Source organism: Tachypleus tridentatus, chromosome 2 (assembly GCF_004210375.1).
Source record: "Tachypleus tridentatus isolate NWPU-2018 chromosome 2, ASM421037v1, whole genome shotgun sequence".
Taxonomy (NCBI): Eukaryota; Metazoa; Arthropoda; class Merostomata; order Xiphosura; family Limulidae; genus Tachypleus; species Tachypleus tridentatus.
The window spans coordinates 45777237-45796801 of record NC_134826.1 but is presented as its reverse complement, the minus strand read 5'-3'; the positions used below and the strand labels follow the sequence as shown (position 1 = coordinate 45796801).

The 19565-nt window shown below is 30.1% G+C and overlaps 1 protein-coding gene across 2 annotated transcripts; it reads right to left on the bottom strand.

Moving 5' to 3' along the window:
• Window positions 1-934: 934 nt before the first annotated feature.
• On the bottom strand, window positions 935-19078 carry LOC143242559 (transcription initiation factor IIB-like). Of its 2 annotated transcripts, XM_076486001.1 has the most exons (11): window positions 18799-19078; window positions 17208-17378; window positions 15773-15880; window positions 14907-14988; window positions 12332-12436; window positions 12078-12164; window positions 7536-7665; window positions 7280-7389; window positions 6925-7019; window positions 6103-6179; window positions 935-5144 (listed from the first exon to the last, which is right to left on the bottom strand). In XM_076486001.1, the coding sequence occupies exons 3-11, from the start codon at window positions 15808-15810 to the stop codon at window positions 5011-5013; spliced, it is 858 nt and encodes a 285-aa protein (XP_076342116.1). In that variant the 5' UTR covers window positions 15811-15880; window positions 17208-17378; window positions 18799-19078; the 3' UTR covers window positions 935-5010. The 2 variants fall into 2 exon arrangements, with proteins under 2 accessions (XP_076342116.1, XP_076342105.1); XM_076485990.1 differs by lacking the exon at window positions 17208-17378.
• Between the last annotated feature and the right edge of the window lie 487 nt (window positions 19079-19565).

The following is a 19565-nucleotide window of genomic DNA, read 5'->3' as shown; positions in this document are numbered from 1 at the left end:
GTAAAATAAAATTACTATTAAAATAAACATAATGGACAAAACTGGAAAAATTAAGTACATGTATACATGGGTGTTAAACAAAACTAAGACAGATGGACATAAAGACTATTGAGATTTACAGTGTTAAGTAGTAGTGAAAAGGGGTAGTCAACAAAGTGAGACTTGTACATAATTTTTGCATGGATGTTTGGGTGTTATAATACCCAAACTGTAACAGATACAAATAATTAAAATACACTGTAACTATATAACATAAAGAAAAAAACACTTTAAACTAGTCCATACATTGCCTTGTGATTCAAGTCCAACACACACATAAAAGCTACACATTTTTATAGATATTTGGCTTTATGTATGGATTAGTTGATTGTTTACTATGTAAACATTAAAGGTGTGGTGGTACAGTGACATTTGGGAAGCTTTCAGTAAACGTTACAAGTTTTACGTACAGTCTAAATCAGAACTTCTAATAAATTATTTTTACTAAAAGTTAATGATTCAACAAAGAAAATGAGTACTTACTACTACATCTTGTCTTCATTTATTTTATAAAAAGTAACATAACAAATTAACAATAACAAAATAGTGATACATTAACTGTTTGAATTTTTACTTTTCTTTCTAGCTGCTATTTAGTTGATTAAACCTGAGAGTTTGAAAAATCACTGTAAAGTGTGAAGTACTTGGATAAGACAGTGTCAGTAACATAGAGAATAAACTACAGACAAGATTGTCAAACTCTGTAATGAACTGTTGGTAAAACTTATGTATCTATATTGTTTAGCAGCATCAATATCTAGATATGTATTATATTAACTTCTATGACGAGATACACACCCAAGTAAAATGTTATGTGAAAAAAACAGAATAAGAACTGTACATTTTGGCAAAGTGGCTTTAACACTAGCATATATATAAGAAAATTACACATCACTGCTGAAATCAAACCTTTATTATACACACACAAGTATATATATATATATAAAAGTTAACATTTATCACAGCTGTACATGTACACAGTATTTGAATATTCTAATGAATTGTATCCATTTATTTATCCATGAGCTATTAATCAGCTAAATTCCATTATCTCAACTGCAACATCCTACAGTTCTGTCCCTTATTGAAAACTGGGACTTCTCCTATAGTAACCAATTAACTGTACCACTATTTCAGTTTCACAGATCAAGAACTTGTTCTTATGTTTGTGTATTACATTATTTTTTAATGTAGGTTTTACATTGTTTCCAGAATTAAGGAAATAACGGACTGTATTCTATATTAAGGATTTGCATATTTCATACATATGTAAAATAAAAAGAGAAACAAACACAAATTGTCATTGTCAAAATTTATCAATAAAGCTTAAATGTACACATTTTGTTTACAAAAAAAATTATGTTACAGCAGTATTGAGATTTTGAACTGATTTCTAGAATATTGGACAATACTGCCAAACAGAAATGTTTACAATTTGTTTTAAAACTAGTGTTTATTTCAGAGCAGAGTCATATTGGTCTATCAGCTGTGCTCATCTCAGGGAATTGAGCCCTGGATGTTGAAACAGTATGTACACAGATTTACAAGGGGACAAAAGTATTGTGTAGGTTCACATACTTTAGAGCCTTGTTAATGATAATGGATTGAATGCAGAGCTGTACAAGTAGTTTAATCATTATGAAAAAGTCAGTCAGTGGACAAAATTTGTTGCTCAACTTAAGCTAATGAGAAACTTTTATGTTATCTATCTTACTTCAACTGTCTTCAGTAGTATACACCTTTAAATGTTTAAGTGATTGTTGTTTTCAATATTTACACAAAGCAACACACCATATTTTTGCACTAACTGTTGGACCTAATTTTCAAATATTCTTTTGGAATAGTATAATCAAATAGTTGAATTTGATTGTCACTCTTATAATGAAACCATAGGCTCAAAGTGTAGAGCAACAAAAACAACAAACTTTGAAGCAAAGGGACACAAACTGGGGACCTTCAAACTCAGAGTCCATCATGCTAATCACTATGCCACACCACCAAGCCAATTATGAGAGTTCAACAAGAAATGTCTTAACAGTTTAGAAAGAAAATAAAAACATATCTACGTACAGTTTTGTTTGATATTTTATGGATTAACTGAACCATAAGATCAAAGGTATAGACTGGTATACTCACATAATATTCTTTGTAGCAGTTGTATTGAACAATTATACGATATTACAAGTGTATCGATTGGAATATCATTGGTAATAAAGTATGCAAATAGTTCATAAAAAGCAACTTTGCATAGGACAATAAAAATGTTTCTAGTTTTAGTTTACTTGAACTTCTATTAAATTGTTATATAGTAGCATTAAATTATTTATTTTATAATAGAACAATAAATGGCATAGACCTTTACCCTTGGATATAATACAACACATGTGATCAATTGTAGTTCATACAATTTCTATGTAAATTAAAGCTCTAAACATGTAATAAGTGAATCCAAGCAAAAACAAACAAATCATTAAAATCATAATAACTGTGTGAGTAAAAAAAGATCTAAACAGTTCATTATTATTCTTATGATAAAACACATACCAGACAATTACACACACAAAACTTTCTCACTACAAACCAACATTTTGTGCAGTCAGTGTAAGACAGTTTAGTAAGGGGTTAAAACTTCAAATAATTTTTTGGTTTCTCTCTGAAAGATTATTCATGCATGTTTTTTTTTCAAGAGTATAAAGTAATACTTAATTTTTTAATGTTACAAAAGAAAAAAAATGGGTGAATCCGTGGCATGCTCTATATTCTTTTCTCAAATACAGGTTTCCTAATTCAAAAATTGGAAACCTCGTTGAAAACAAAAATTATAATACTATTTACTTGTTTTGTCCATGCCAGTACATTTATTGATGAATAGGCTACTGATTTACTGATTCAGTTTACAGATATTTTACTGAATACAGTGGCTCTATACCCTACATTTTATACATATATCAAAATATAATTAGTATTTAGTAATTTATTTTTAAAAGACAGACCTACGAGAGATTGTACTTGCTTCACATTAACAGTAAACCAGAAATAAAACAATTATTCATTAAGTTCAGATTACAGGGAACAGAAATGAATCTCCTGTAAGCCTCTCTTGTAAGAACAAATTCTTCATATAAAATGTGTATGTATTTACTTATAAGCACACACACATACCTATAAATATGTAATTATATTGCATACTCTTATTAACAATTTTTTTCCTTCAAAAGGTCAAATGAATTACAAGTTACCAATCAAATACAACAACAGCCATATATGTTTTGTACTGTAACATGTTTAGCTAATCAAAGATGAAATGAATACAAATTATTTCAGAAATACACATATATCCAAATTATGACCTTAGCTATAGCAGCTAAAAGAAGTTTCAAATAAGGATAGCTGTTATTACGAGAAATTGTAAATGCACTTACTATCTTCAAAGTAATAAGGTAATCAAAACAATAAAGAATACATTATGACATTATAATATTTATGGCTTTAGATCAGTATTTGGGATAATAAATAATAATCCCTGTCTCTCAGGAAATAAAAAATAGAATATAAAAGTCATAATTCACTAATATTTTGATTAAAGAACTTTTTGTACACTATGCACTTATATACATTTTATTTCATATAATACTGTATTTCTCTGTATTATTTTAATGCTGGAGAAAGGTATTAGCTAGGATAAATATTTCTTTGTGAAATCAAAACAATACTCAGTATATTTCAAAGACTGATGAAAGTCAACTAGGTATAATTACTATTTAGTAATACTAACAATCAAGTCAATCATACCTTATTTACTTCTTTGTACTGCATTTAATAACAGTCTGTTATCCCACACCTCTAAACAGCAGAATCAGGGGTCACATTGTTCTAAGGTTAACTCTCATTGTTTTACAGGTTCCTTCATATTTCAAAAGAAAATATTCATTATCCCTAAACATCTGACTGTAGTCCTGAACACATTTTAACTGTTTAGTTCTACCTTTTACTAATAAATAGAACACTTGCATTATAAGGGTTTACCCAGCTAAACTCAGATTCTATCTAGCTTTGCCATTATTTTAACTCGAGAAATTAAAAATAAGATAGCATAAACTACCAAAATTTTAACCAGATCATCAGGTAAAATTATATCATGCACAGTTCAGCAAAAATGGTATTGCTAGTTCACAATAGTTCACCATGAACTTAGTACACTTATAAATAAACATTTTAGTTCTGTAAGAAATGCATTCATCAGCTTGCCAGAAATTGTTATAACAATGCAAGTTAGTTCAAACTGTATTTCACAAAAAACAGCTGTTTGCCATAAAATATTTTCAGAAAAGGAGAAAGGCCATTTTTTATGTTTTGTATGAAACAGTTTACTAAAATATTCACATACACTCATGCATCAAATATATTGAACTATAGTACAAGTCAAGCTCACCCTAGTATTATGGTTTTAAAATTTTAATAAATATGATGAGAAAATTCCTCATGTCACTTTGGTAGACATCAAGAAAATATTTTCCACATCTTTTAAGTTCGAACTTCATCCCAAATTTTTACCTCAACTTTAACAGTGTTGACATTTTGTATACAAAACAGAGTAAAATAATAAAAAATTAAACACATTCATTTATCATGCATAGGCCTACTGCCTATAAACATTTTGAAATAATAATCAGATTACTGTCCAAGTGAGTGAGCTATCGAGTCATTACACATAAACAAGTGGTTATTTTATTGAAGCTAACATTTCTTTTAATAGAATTCTTAAACAATCTAATTTAATGTAAACAAAAACCTGAACAGCTTATATTTTTTGATACAGAAAATCAGTCATATATAGTGAGATTTAATCTTTATACTGCAGTGTGGCTTGACAAGAGAGTGCTTTCACTATACTTGACTTTTTTACACCCTCTTCCCAACTTCACAGTAAATCCTGAGCTTCACAAAATACTAAGAGATGGTTCTAGATCCTCAGAGTGTAGGAAGCTGTTCAATTGGAGTATGGAATCTGAAATCTTCTGGAAACAGTTCTGCAGCTTTTGGATACATTAACTTATAGGACTGTCGAATTGTGACGTCAGCAACTCCTGCGATGTCTCCAATTTCTAGAAACCACCGTAAATGGAGATATAATTTAATGATAGTATGCAATTATTTTTAACCTAATTATTGAGATAAATATATTATTTTCAATAATTTGTTTTGCATCCTCAGAGTAAAATTGTGGACAGTTAAATATATACACAAATAATTGAAAAGTCTTAAAATAAACTCTCAGAAACTTTCCAGTAATCAAAAAAATAATTAACAATAAACTTATCACCAAATTCTTTCTATTTCAAGTATTTAAGCAAATGTTGTTATTCAATCAGCCGAGTCTGAAAAATATTGAAAAAAATAAAGTTTGAGCTACTCTGTACAGTGTTAATTAATTAGAACAAAAACTGTTCAACAACAGCTACACATTCAAGTAAAACTACTATAACATAAAAAGGTGAAAAAATCAACTACCCATCCCATCATAAATGTCTCATAAACAAAAAATAAATTCAGGTTTACTTCTGGCTTACACTGCACGGTGTATCCTTAACGTGTTGTTAACCATACTACTAGCTATGGCATTCTTTTCTTTAATAAACACAGAATTAAGCCCATCTTAAGCAAATTGACTTATTTGCAATACCTGACAGAAACTCTAACAAAACACTAACTCCACAGTTTCAAACTACTGATTAACTATCACAAAGTTAAAATTTCAATTAAAAACAACTTGAAAAAATTCTGATAAATTCAACTTTTCTTGACTAAATAAAATAAAAATCCTAGGTGTTTATTTCTTCAATGAAGAGCAAGAGAGAGATTTATAGCTGAGAATGAATACTTGAATTTAAAAAGAGCTGAAACATTAAAAATTACAATTCCTGGATAAAACTTCTATGACATATTTGCCAAACTATATTTACATCACATAAGAATATTTTTAAGTTCTTACACATGTGAAACAAACCCAACAATTTACATAAAATTATTTTAAAGAACATTTAAAAGAAAAGGCAGTCCCACCTTTTTGATTTTTCTTATCTTCCGAAGCTTGAGATGCCATATAAATAGCTGCAGCAGCAACAGATATGGGACTTCTCCTACAAGAATAAAATCAATTTATTACAACTAAGTTGATATAGATATTTTACAAAAAAACTAAAACACAAAATCAGAACTTAGTATGAGGAGTTAAGTTTTTACATTTATCTACATGTCAGAAACAGAAATACCTGACCTCTCCTTAAACTGTCACAAAAGTTCAACCATAAATAAATGAAAGGCGATAATTTAAACCAAAATTAAACCATTCTTCATTACTCTACACAAGCAAGCACATTTCTCAAAAGTTATTTACAAACAAATAATAATTTCTTGTCAAAATCAATAAACAGTAATGCTACATTGCTAAATTCATAGTTTATCTACTATATGAAAGAGTAGATTTAAGCCCTATACTTTCATACTTGATGTCTACGAAAATTTTCATGTCACACACAAATTCTCCGTCGATAACAGTTATGAAAATTACCTCATAAAACATGTTTCCAAAAATGAATAAAATGTATCAGGTAATGAGAAAGCAAAAAGGGTTAACCTAATCAAATGGTGAAAAATTGAAATCCAAGAGCTACATGATTTCAACAAAACTTTTAAGGTCTAGAACTGGAGACAATTCTAAAACAAATTATGTACAATAAAAAGGAAAACCACATATTTCAGTTTTATTATGGAGATTATCCAGAAGTTATGAAAAGATGAGAGAAGTCTATTCAGAAAAGAAGTTCAGTTTTACCTCACAAATTGGCGACTTAGATGCATAATGAGGACTGGTAATATGCTTACCCAGGCACTATGTCCAGTTCAACAGCCTTTCTAGCAATGTATGTTGCTGCTCGCTGTACGGTATTAGGTAGTCCCAAGTTGGAGCAAAATCGAGACTAAAAACACAAGTTTGTATAAACAGTAAAGTAATTTTTGTAGTTACTTACACAAAAATCAGTTTTAAAGACTGCTTTTATTAATTAGTACAACTTCATAATTTTTTTTTAAACCATTATCAAGATTTATAGGGTTGTCTGAAAGGAATTATTACATGCACTAAAATATCTGTCTGGTCTTCCAAAATCAGCAAAATATATTACAGAAATTAAGTAGTTTCTTTCTTGCGATAAAGTAGAAAAAATAAAAACTATATTACCATGAAATCTCCAGTCGTAATGAGATCAACACTCGTCTCCAGAGCCTTGAGGATCAGCTTAAAACAACGTCCTATTTCTTTTTTTGACACTTTGGAAACTGCACAAATTTCTGTAAAAGTACAACTGAACTTAGAAACTCTCACAGAAAAAAGTTAGTTTGAATGTTGACATTGAAATGTTTTTTGTCTTTATTATTACTATTATTAATAACATGCACTAACTACATATCAAACTCCATATTGAACAATAACACACCTTTAAAAGTTCTCGGAACACCTTCCTGTCTGCAAGCTATATACAAGCAAGAAGATGCAATTGCATCATTACTCCTGCCTTTCAACGTCTTTCCATCGTGAACTTGTTTAAACAAGCTATTAGCCCGGTCCTTCAGTGAAAGAAATGTTCATAAAATTTATTAAATTTGAACACCACTTGAACAACCACTACAGAAATAAATAAACTATTTGTATTCATAACTTCTCCAAACATTCAGTCTTAGTACTGGAAGTTATGACTGACTTTTAATATCCATATCCTATCTACTTTTTTTACTCAAATACAAACATGTAATCTTTGTCAGTAGCTCTGATGTATGTAATGCTGACAAAAACTCATACACAAAAGCTAAATTCAGATTTACTTCTGAATTACACTGCAAGGTATATCCTTAATGTGTCGTTAACCACAATACTAGCTATGACATTCTTTTCTTCAATACTAAGTGTTCAATAAGCAATGAAGTGAGAGAGATTTACAGCTGAGAATGAATACTTGAATTTAAAAAGAGCTGAACTTTAATAAAAATGACTTTTACTGGCTGTAATAAGCAATTAAATATCTGTTGTTTTTTTTTCATTATTACCCATTTTAATTTAATGTTTATGTTTCTAATTATAAGATTCCATCAAAATGTATATCCACACAAGTTTACGTTTATATGGAGTCAGTTAAAATCAGCTATCAATGTGGAATTGGAGTGGTTATACAAACACAGTGGGAAGTAACACTTCTTACATTTTAGTATTCATACTTAAGTACATTCTGAGAAAGGAAAAGAGACCCCGAGAGTTGGTGATATTTTTGGTGACTTCAAATGATGATAACCACACAAGGTAGAAGGACCACAGATGTGGTCATAAAAACACAGTACTTACAAGGGTCTCATAATCATAAACAATTTTTTCTCCAAACATCATACAACACACCCACCATTGTTTTCCTAGCACAGTCTTGCTTATTTTAATAAAACAGATGGAACACCGTCAGTGAACAAAAGTCAAAGAAAATGAAAATCTTTGGAGAGAAAAATATGTATGAGACTTGGTTACTGCAAAATGTCTCTCAAAATTACTAAGTGTATGGTGCCCATTAAAAGGAAATTAAAATGTGTGTGTTTTTCTCATACCAAAGCCACATTGGCCTATATGCTGAGTCCAGAAAATCAAAATTACATCACACTGAAGAGAACAAAGTAATTCATCCCTTTATATAAAGGGATCTTATTTGAACATAAGATCAACAGTGGTGTTTTCTGTGTCCATTCATTCAGTCAGATGTGATATACAAGGCCAGAGTTAGTGTTTTCTGTTTCTTAGTTCAGTCAAGTGAGATGTAAAGACTAGAATTAGTGTTTTCTGTTTATCTAATTCAATCAGGTAAGATATAAAAATCAGAGTTAGTTTTCTGTGTCCCTTCATTCAGTCAGGTGTGATACAAAGGCCAGAGTTAGTGTTTTCTGTATCTCTTAGTTCAGGCAGGTGAGATATAAAGATAACAATTACTGTTTTGTGTCTCTCTTAGTTTAGGCAGGTGACCCCTTTACGTTCCCTAAAAATTTTATAAACATACGTAATTCCATCCATGTGCATAATTTTAACCAATAAACTGTCACTAGAATTTGGCTGTCAACTGTCTCAAATCACTATTCTCATACTTTAGATACATCATACTATGGTAAAGATAGCTGTGATATACATGGAACTTTTCTGAATGTGGATAAAGCAATACCTGAAGTGCTAATCCTCCATTTTTCTAATGAAATGACCAATAGTGACATAGTTGGTGCAAGTGCACCAGGGGGGGACATGAGAGGATTTGGTATATACTACTGTGTACCTCTAGTCTGAAGTGGCTGGTAAGTGCTGCTGCCTATTTTTTGCTTGCCTTGTTATTAGTTGTGATGACAATTTGCTTTTCACTTTGTTTATTTGTATTCAAGTTTAGTTAAATAAATTCATAAAAACTAGTAATCAAGATGTGAAAATTATAAGGGTTACAATCCAGAGTTTCAAGGGAAAAACGTATCAGTTGATGTACTAGACCATTTGGTGATGGTGATAGATAATTTCAATGAGATGTGCATGCTATGATCAAGGTTTGTACTAATAATAATTCTGATGCAATAATTACAAAACGTTACTTTTAGGAACAATAAATGATTTTATGGGGTCAAACAGTGATGGAAAATATTTTTTTGAATTGGCTCATGATCATTTTCTATACTGAAAGGTCAGAGAGCTGAACATATTTATCATTAAACCCTAATGAGGAAGTAAATGAGAGAGTGACCATAAGATAATTAAGTTTAATATTTTTTGCATGCAGAGATAAAAAGAAATGAAATTTCAGTTCACAGTTTTCAGAAAGCTAATTTTGAGGCTGTGTAACAAGATTTATCTTGAGTGAATTAAGAAAATGAGTCAAAAATTGTGGTAAAAATCTGGAAAATTAGTAAAAATAAATTGTATTTACTTCAAGATAGGCATGAACCTAAAACAAATCACAAAAAAACATATAAATAGGTAAAATCAAATGTAATTGATTTATCACATATATTAATTTTAATTCTTTCTTTACGAAAGAAACACAAAACCTTTTGGGATATCTTTGTTCACCACTTATACTGTGCCACAGAATAGCTGACACTTTGTTATAAAGTTTTTATGTCATATTCAGAAAACCTCCAGTTCCACCTCTGAAAAGAAAAACAACACTAAAAGAATGCAACATAATCAAACCAAATTTTTTGTCAAATTCAAAACATAAGATATTTTAAACAACACAAGAATGCAACCATCAGTATGATGAACAAGAAAAAACTCAAGTATCCTTAGACAGTGAGTTAGTAACCAAAGTTCTTTTGTCAAAACTAAAAACAAAACTTGTTTGCCCTACACTTTAATTAACCTGACCTCTCCAACAATGACATGATTCTTACTAAAACTAAGTAAATTAAAAGTTCCAGAAAGAAAAATACTGGATTAGTATTTTAAACACTGTCATCTCAAAATGGTATAAATCTTATTTGTTCTTGAGTTTTGTGCAAAGCTACACCAAGACTATCAGCACTAGCCATCCCTAATTTAGCAGTGAAAGACCAGAAGAAAGGTAGCTAGAACAGTTGGATTGACTGTCACATTATAATGTCCACACAGCTGAAAGAGCAAGAACGTTTGGTGGGACAAGGATTCAAACCAATGATCATCAGATTGTGAGTCAAGTGCCCTAACCACCTAACCATTCCTGTCTCCAAACTTTCATCTTATCTTCATTCTTTAGTTCATAATCTTTATGAAAATCTTAGAACATTGTTTTGAAAAAAAAAAAAACCTTTTATTAATAATACTTTAACTCTTATTGAACAATTATAATTCTTTTTATTTCTCCATTTTGCAAGTTTTTCTTAATTAGATATCTATAATTTATGTGTAGTAGTATTAGATTTAATTTCTTAAGTTTATTAATATTTCACTACTCCAGTTCCTGTAACATCATATGCTTCTGTTGATAGAAAATCTCCCCAACTGTGCTGAGCATTACTGATTGCACACACACACACACACGTTCTTCTGAGCTGTTCCGATTTAAAAACTTCTTTTTCTCTTAGTTTCTCATCACTTTCACATAACACCCATGCAACACCATTTCACAGTTTAAGTGATGTTCTTAGAAACACACTGTCTAACTTCCAGTGCAAAGGCTAAATAACTGGTCAATGTGTTTACAATGATTCTAGGAAGGAAAAAGTACACTTTCTTTTAGAAAGTGGGTTTCTTTTCCGACACTAATTTTCTTCTATTGATCCTGTATCTTTTTCAATAGCATAAATAAAGGATATATTTATAGACATAACAATTACAAGTCAAAAGAGATAATTATCTCTAAACAACTCAATAGTTAGGCCTAATTTTTAATATCATACACAGCTGTGTAACTCCTTTTTTAAGAAAAAATATTGACCTCTTGAAAATGGTCCAGAAGAGGAATAATAAGATGATTCAAGGGTAGAAAGGGTTATCTTATAGGACACAAGTTTAACATCTGGAAAAATAGGCTAGGCTCCAGTTAACACAGTCCTGCCTTTCTTCTAACAAGGCAATTAGCTAACGGAATGAACTTCTGTTGTAAGTAGTGGAAGCAAGACCTTAAAAATAGATTCAACAGTCTCCTGAAAAATAAAGGGTGGGTATACACAGACAGTCTTGAATGATTAAATTGTTCCTTGTCCATATGTAGGGGGTGTGTATGTGTGTGTGTGTGTATAGGAAGTCTTAGATGATAAGTGTCAATTTGCTATATAATACATTGACTGTCAAATCTCAAGTGATTTCTGGAATATTATTTATGGTGAATAGGAAATCAGTATATCTTGGAGTAGCACAAAATCATTTCACCTACCCAATTATTTGAGAAATCAAGACTAGCATTATTCCAAAGTCAAGTTCCCACTTCAACTTCTGTCTTCCTATGGAGTTAATTATTAAGTAATAAAATAAAAAATCAAAATAAATGACTTACCACTATTGTTTTCGTGAGATTAATTCGGTCGGCCATGTTGCTTATTTCTCGAAATGCATTGGTGAGGGCTCGATCAGAGCTGCTCATCTATAGGTAATAAATTTAAATGAATAGTAACGCAAGTTCACAAACTTTTTGGGAAAAAAAGTTTACATTTTTGAAAGGAATTTCCTACAACTAAATAAAAAAGTTACAAATGCTTGAATCAACTGTAAAAGCATGAAATTATTTCCATCTGAAATAGTTAATCTTACTGATCTTCTGTTCTGATATTTTGCTGCTCCACTCTCGTCAAAACTTGCATCTCCTGTTCCTCTACCAACTACTGTGGTTAAGTCACTACCATTAAGTAGAGGGTTCTACAAAGAAACAGAAACATAGGGTAAGATAACATTAAGTGCCACTGTAAGGCTGTGACAGTCTTAAATGATTTACAGTATTAATAAAATAACCACGAGAACTCTTAGGAATCAAAATTAGTTTATTACTTAATAAACAGTAATAAATATGTTAACCAGTTACTTATTAATCATGATATGTTAATTTTTTTTTCTACTACACATAATTACGTATATATATAACCAACAGAAAGTCAAGGTTTTCATCTATCAAATGACATACTGCATAACATTGTGTTCTGAACAGATAATAGTCAATTTCACTCAGAGTACAATCAACATTTCAGCGAGTAATTTAACAACTGGCTTGAATAAATATGTAATAGCTCCTGCAGTATAGTTAGGAAGCCAAAAAACTGAGAGTTAGAGGAAATTGTCTACTTTTTGCATGTTATTAGTCTATGTTCTTTGGTGCTTTATTTAATTAACTAAAAATCAACTAGTGCATTACTACAATTAGTATAAAAAAGTAGGCTTAACAGTTCTCAACAATTGATGGCAAAAAACAACCAAGACTGGGAAAACCCTTTATTTCTTGTTTATTCTTTATTATTATTATAAAAGTAACTAAAATGTACAAAGAGAGATCTTTTAGATTAGTTAAGATAAATAATAGTAATATAACAAAAATGTTTCACCAGGCATGCATGCGAATAGCTTGTGGGTAATAGAATTGGATAGTGTAATTTTAACTGCATGCACCATGAGTGATTTACAATTTATGATGACATAGAAGTAGACAGATAGTTCAAAGGGCAATAAAACAATAAAATTTAATTATAAATAGATATATACTATTACATGCTTAAAGTTACTTTAGATAAATGAATGTGGTTTCATGTTAAAACTTGAAGTCATGCTAGCAAGAGAAAAAAGGGTAAGTTATATTTATTTCAATTTTTTTGGTGGTTACGAGGTTGGTCAAATTAGGCAATTTTATTTTGAGTACAAGTAGAGAAAATATCAGTTAAAATATAATGTTTTATCGAAAAACAATTTTTGAAATGTATTTAGCAGGTTTTAGTGATTTTATAAAGAAATTTTGTAATTTTTGAGATGAGAAAAAGTATTTTTAATCGTAACATAAAAATTACTTTGCACACAGACTATTTTTTACAAATACTCCATATATTCATGGACAAATCTATTTTAGTTAATTAAAAATACTTCACTAAAGAATATGTTTTTTTGAAAGACTATCAAATTTTGTGAAGATATACATGCTATTTTGCAAGTTAGAAGTATTAAATCCACAAAGATTTTAGACAAGTACAAAGAGGTCACATGGTTGGTCAAACTGACAAAGCCAGTGTTAAAAGAGTTAATGCTGGGGTCTCCTATGCACCTTACGTGGAAAATGAGTTGGTTCTATTCACAAAACTTGTCAGGGTAGTAGCTACACAAGGTTAAAAATCACCATAGTGAAGCTCTCAAAACCAGTAACAAAATATCAGCCTCATTAATCACTTTTAACCATATACTGGGTAAATTCTGAACAAGTGAATGGAGTTAAGGTAGGTTTATTATTCTTTAAGAGAAAAATTAATTGAAACATATTTAAAAAGCGTATTCATCCACTGAATTAAATAAAAAACACCTCTAGCTACCAATAAAAAAATATACAAGTCAACACCCAGAAGCAGGAAGAATTGATGTAGTAAAAAAATGTTAGTTTGGGTGTAAAATAAATGGTGTTTAATTGTCTGTTACAACGTGCATTCGTTCTAGAAAAAAATTTGTTTTATATTTTCTTGTTACACATGTTACTAGTTCACTCAAATGGATAGTCCACATACAGTATTAATACTTTATGAAAAAGTGATGAATGCAGTACCAATGAGTTACACAGGGCATTACTGACAATATAAATGACAACACCAGCATCTTAATGTCAACTACAAGAAATACAGTGCTACTATAGTATGCAGTCTATGAATATATTTACATTATATAGTGCATTCTACATAGATAATACAACCATCATCACTTTTATTTGCAACTGGCACCAGTTATTATAAATTATGCTTTTAAAGTAATATTACACAATGTTTTGGATGTAAATATAATAAGAATTAAGTTCCCACAATCAAAACATATTCAATAATAAACTAAATTTAAGTTATTCTTTTGGAACATACACATTATTAACTTATTGAAAAAATATGGATAGATACAAATCATTTAGCATTTATTTAGCAAGAAATTATTTCAGTGAATCATCAAAACAGCAATGACGACAGTATCTTTATATACTGTACATTATAGTAGCACCAGAAATATAAGGGAAAATCAGACTAAATGAATTATAAAAGACTTGTGTTAATCTGAACTGGCATGTATCTATAGAATCTGTTTTAAATTTAATATTATTAAATTATCTAAGAGAAAACTCCCTTTTAATAATAAATTATTCTGCCAGAAATATCATTACCTCTGCTGCTCCAACACGAGTTGGATCACTTGTGGATTTCTCATTGTTAAAAGTCCTCCATTCTGTACCAACATCCACAACTCTACAGAGAAATGTTAAATATCAGTAATGTCTCTAAAATCTATGCAAAAAATTGTGTGAACATATTTCACAATATCAACATTATAATTTTGAATCTGTAATATGATCTAATGATTTTTGGGGTAAGTAATAGCCTTAACTTCATGCTGTGATTCACAATTTCAACAAATCATTTTCAATACCATCATGGTCAAAACTGAAATGGTCTGAAGGTTCAAAGACTACATTCTTTTCAGTCAGACAGATGGCTTTAGATACATTAATGTTTAATGATGTACTGAAAAGCATTACTACAAAAACATTTAACAAACCTCTTCTGCGGAGGAGTAATGATGAAACAAACTTGTAAAATGCAAAAGTAAAATAAGGTGAGAGAGACCAAATGTTCACTCAAACAATATATGTAGCATACACTTAGAACAATGAAGTATTAAGAGCATGTTTTTAGTTACATAACCTTATCAAAAATTGGCATTATGTTTCCTGAAAAGGGTTAAAAAAATAAAGACTTTTTTATGTGGATAGCCCAGTAATAATGAAGTTTAAGTAATAAAAGTAAATCTAATATACTATCATTAAACTTTCTAAAACAAATCCAAGCTATCTGATGTATTTCATACTTATTGTAAGTTCACACATACATACACACACACAAATATATAAATACAAAATTAATTTGGTTTGAAGCTTCTATTCTGGATTAAGTTGTATTACTTCATTTTTTTACAAGAATTTACCCAATCTATTTGCAATGAATTTATTATATTCTACTCAAGTTACTGCACCTGTCTCCTATGACTAGTCCACATTCTGGACATATCATGTCCCCAGCTCTGTAGTCCTCAATGAGTGGTGCATCAGGATGTGCTGGACAAAAGATTTTGGCATGAGATCTAGAAGAAATGAAAAATAATCATATTAGAACAGTACTAACTTCCTGTCCTTCAGCTTGTAAGTTATATATAATCATATTAGAACAGTACTAACTTCCTGTCCTTCAGCTTGTAAGTTATAACCATAATACAACAATATTCTCTTCCTGTCCTTCAGCTTGTAAGTTATATATAATCATATTAGAACAGTACTAACTTCCTGTCCTTCAGCTTGTAAGTTATAACCATACTAGAAACAGTACTCTCTTCCTGTCTTTCAGCTTGTAAGTTACACAAGCTCACATTTCTGTTGTCTGGACATATATTAAATATAACTATACAAGAAACAGTATTTCAAGAAAATTATAAAATGTATCAATTTTTAAACATTCACATTAGTTATGAGGGTTTGGCTACATAAGGACTATGTGGTGTTACCATGAGAAATGTTTAAAAACCTCAATGAAAGTGAAGATATAAGCACACAGTACAAAATGAAAGTTGCCTTTTGACATGTTAGAACCAGATTTAGAAATATTAATGAAATTTTACAAAGGACCTTTCATCTATAAATTTCCAAGCAATAATGCAGATCAAAATACATTGAAAAAATAATTTATAAATGAGACATTAAATGCAACACACACTGAAATCCAGCTTAACTAATTGTACAGGGTGTTTGGAAAGTCACTGTGCACTTATACACTTATTAACAGACATGTTTCAATACATAATACAGAAGGTAAATATGAATGACAATTATAAACAATGTTGAAAGTGACCCCTGTTGGCATCAATACAGGCCTGGATCCTTCTTATTTTGTTTCTAAACACCGCTGTCAGTTGCTGGCTTAAAATAGACTAAATAAAATATAATTACAAAACTGCACAGTGACTTTCCGAACACCCTGTATATATATATCTGGGTGATATCTTAAAAGTGTAGAACATAATGGAAAATGTTAATGCTCAGTTATTTTTGCATGTGGGTGTTTCTAGCCATGTTAAAAGATGTTCAAATTACAGAATGACTTGAATCAACTGGTCAGTTTAACAAATATTTTGTAAATGATTTAATTATAGCAAGTGCAAAGTGGTAAATTGGGGTTATCATAACTTGAAACTAACTCAACAGCATGACTAAAGAAAATGACTTTGGCATAGTGGCAGGTACTTCATTCAAGTCACAATACATTACTCAATTACTGGTTGAAAAGCTAACAGAATTTTGGATGTATTCACAGATATGCTGATTACAAGTTGGAAAAAGTAATTATCAATCTATACAAATTACCTGTTACGCTTATTTAGAATACTATAAACAATTTAGGTTTCCTTATTAACTTACTAGTAACAATTAAGAACAGCACTAGTAGGATTACTCTAGAGATGAAATGTATAGGTTATGATTTCACATTTTCCTCTTGAAAAAACAACATGAACAACAGGTGGTATGGATTTTACAAGCTTATCCAGGAGATTGTCAGTGACTTCACAAATGATTTCTTTGTGCTTAATTCTGAAAATAATAGGTTAAAAGGAAACATATTACAGATCAGAAAAAAACATACTAGATTCCTGCTAAGACAGTTTTACTTTTCCATCAGGGTAATTAGCTTATGGAATGATTTGACAATAGCAACTACGGAGGCCAGCAATCTACACAAATTTAAGAGGGGAAGAAGTAATCACTATTTTAAAAATAAAGAGCAGATTTTATTTTTATTTTTTTACTTAGGGTGGGTTTACAATGACACTCTTAAAAGAATAACTTCCTCAGCTACAAAGTTACACTTATTAAAGCAGAAGTTTATATGTATTCCACTTACACCCATTAATGCTAAAAGCAACAATCTAGCACTGTTATGTATTAAAAGGTAAAAAGCATCAGCAAATGTACTGAAATAAGATATTAATATACTGTATGAAGAAAATTTTCAAACATGTGAAAGTAATAACCACTGGCATGGAGTGCACAAACATTCTCTTGTTTTAAAAATCTAATTAAAACAATTTTGATATTTTTTCATTGGTAGATTTTTTTTGTAATCCGATGCTTATGTTTTTTTCTTTATGAATAAATATGATTTTAATGTAATAACTGCAATAAGTACTAAAATTTAATCAACTTCTTTTGTGTATGCCACTTTGAAATTCCTTAGAGTACAATTTTATCTCGTCCTTATAAATAAACACATTTTTTATTGAAGCTATTATTTTATTTATTTGTACAAAGTGAAACTTGGTTCTTCTCGTAAAGAATATCATATAAGCACATAGTTTTGGGCAAGACATGATGTGGGATTAATGACTTAACTGGGAGTTTGCCCCTGACAAGAAAGGTTCACCTTTCAAAAGTGCTCAGGTTATAGGATTTTTATTTCAGTTCTATCAAGATGTCTTCAACCTACAGGTTTTCCCAACATCAATAATGACTTAACTAGGTATTTTCATTTGTTTTTAATTCATCTTCTTCATATTTGATTAGAAAAAATGTTCAAAATGGGTTTTATTAGTACCAAAGGCAAACGATAAAATGTTCAAATTTATTTTTTAAAGTGTTTCGAATAAACAAAAACTACGGTAGTTCCAAAGTTCCATACTTATTTCAGGATGAGTAATACTAGTTGATATTCTCAAGAGTTTTATGTACAGCGTTAAGGGTGAAAAACAGTATGCGACACAAAATGAATGAACCTGCCAAATGCTAAATTTGTTGCTTGTTAAATCTCAGCCCGTATACTAATAGTTATATACATCACGAGTTTAGCATGTGCTATTCTAAAAACTCCCCACCTTTCTGTTTAACTAATTGTGAAAATGTAAAAGTTACTTTCAGTATATTTGCCTAATACACAAAATATTTTATTATGGATACGACAAATCAGTAATCCTAAATACAACAAAATATTTATATTAAACTTTAAAGACATTCTCACCGTGAACCAGACGCCATTATGCGATCTAAACTGCTCTGTAGTATAACAATAATATAGTTGCGCAACTATTTCGTCAGCTTCAGATAGGTTGGTTGTATATTATTCTTGCATTTTTATTATAACTTGTTACAGTAACATTTATTTTAACATCCGTTTGTTTTTATTGTAAGATTTAATTGTATCTATGCAAGATTCAATCTCGCTATAAATTATAACAGAGAAAGTTCAACCATTTTCTCGACGAAAACAAAGGTTTTACCCGTTTTTTATATCTGTATATCCCTCTGTTGAGTATTTACGTTACATAAAAAAGCAACACTTTTATACAAGTGCGTTTGTTGGAACGCAAATTGTCATCCTAAATGGAAACTTTGCATAAAATTTCTTATTAGGTGTTTTTAGAGTGCTTAGCTGAAGTGAAAGAAAGGAAAGTTGAATTTAGGAATATTTTCTTCAAACAAAGCTTACAAATTAAAAATTTAAACCTAATTGTATTCAGTTGAAATTATAAATTCATAAGATCTTAAAGAGGCAAAAAAGGAACTTATTGGCCCATTAAGGATGTCCCTTCCACCTTTTAATTATAACCATCTCTAACTATTAATGTATTCATCCAATATTTTCTTGAACTCAGTTTAATTTTCAAACTCCACTATCCTTGAAGGCATCTCATTCAAAAAATCCAACCACCCTGTCTGAAAAGCAATGCTGGCTAAACTATAGCCGACTTCTACGCTGACAAAATTTGAATTTTTCACTCGTGTCCC

Excerpts from the sequence above, each read along its gene's own strand:
- LOC143242559 (XM_076485990.1), bottom strand. Across the intron at positions 14,989-15,772 it reads GGACTAGTCATAGGAGACAG|AGTTGTGGATGTTGGTACAG; the intron begins GTGCAGTAACTT and ends ATTTCTCTGTAG. Across the intron at positions 7,390-7,535 it reads TGTTCCGAGAACTTTTAAAG|AAATTTGTGCAGTTTCCAAA; the intron begins GTGTGTTATTGT and ends GTACTTTTACAG.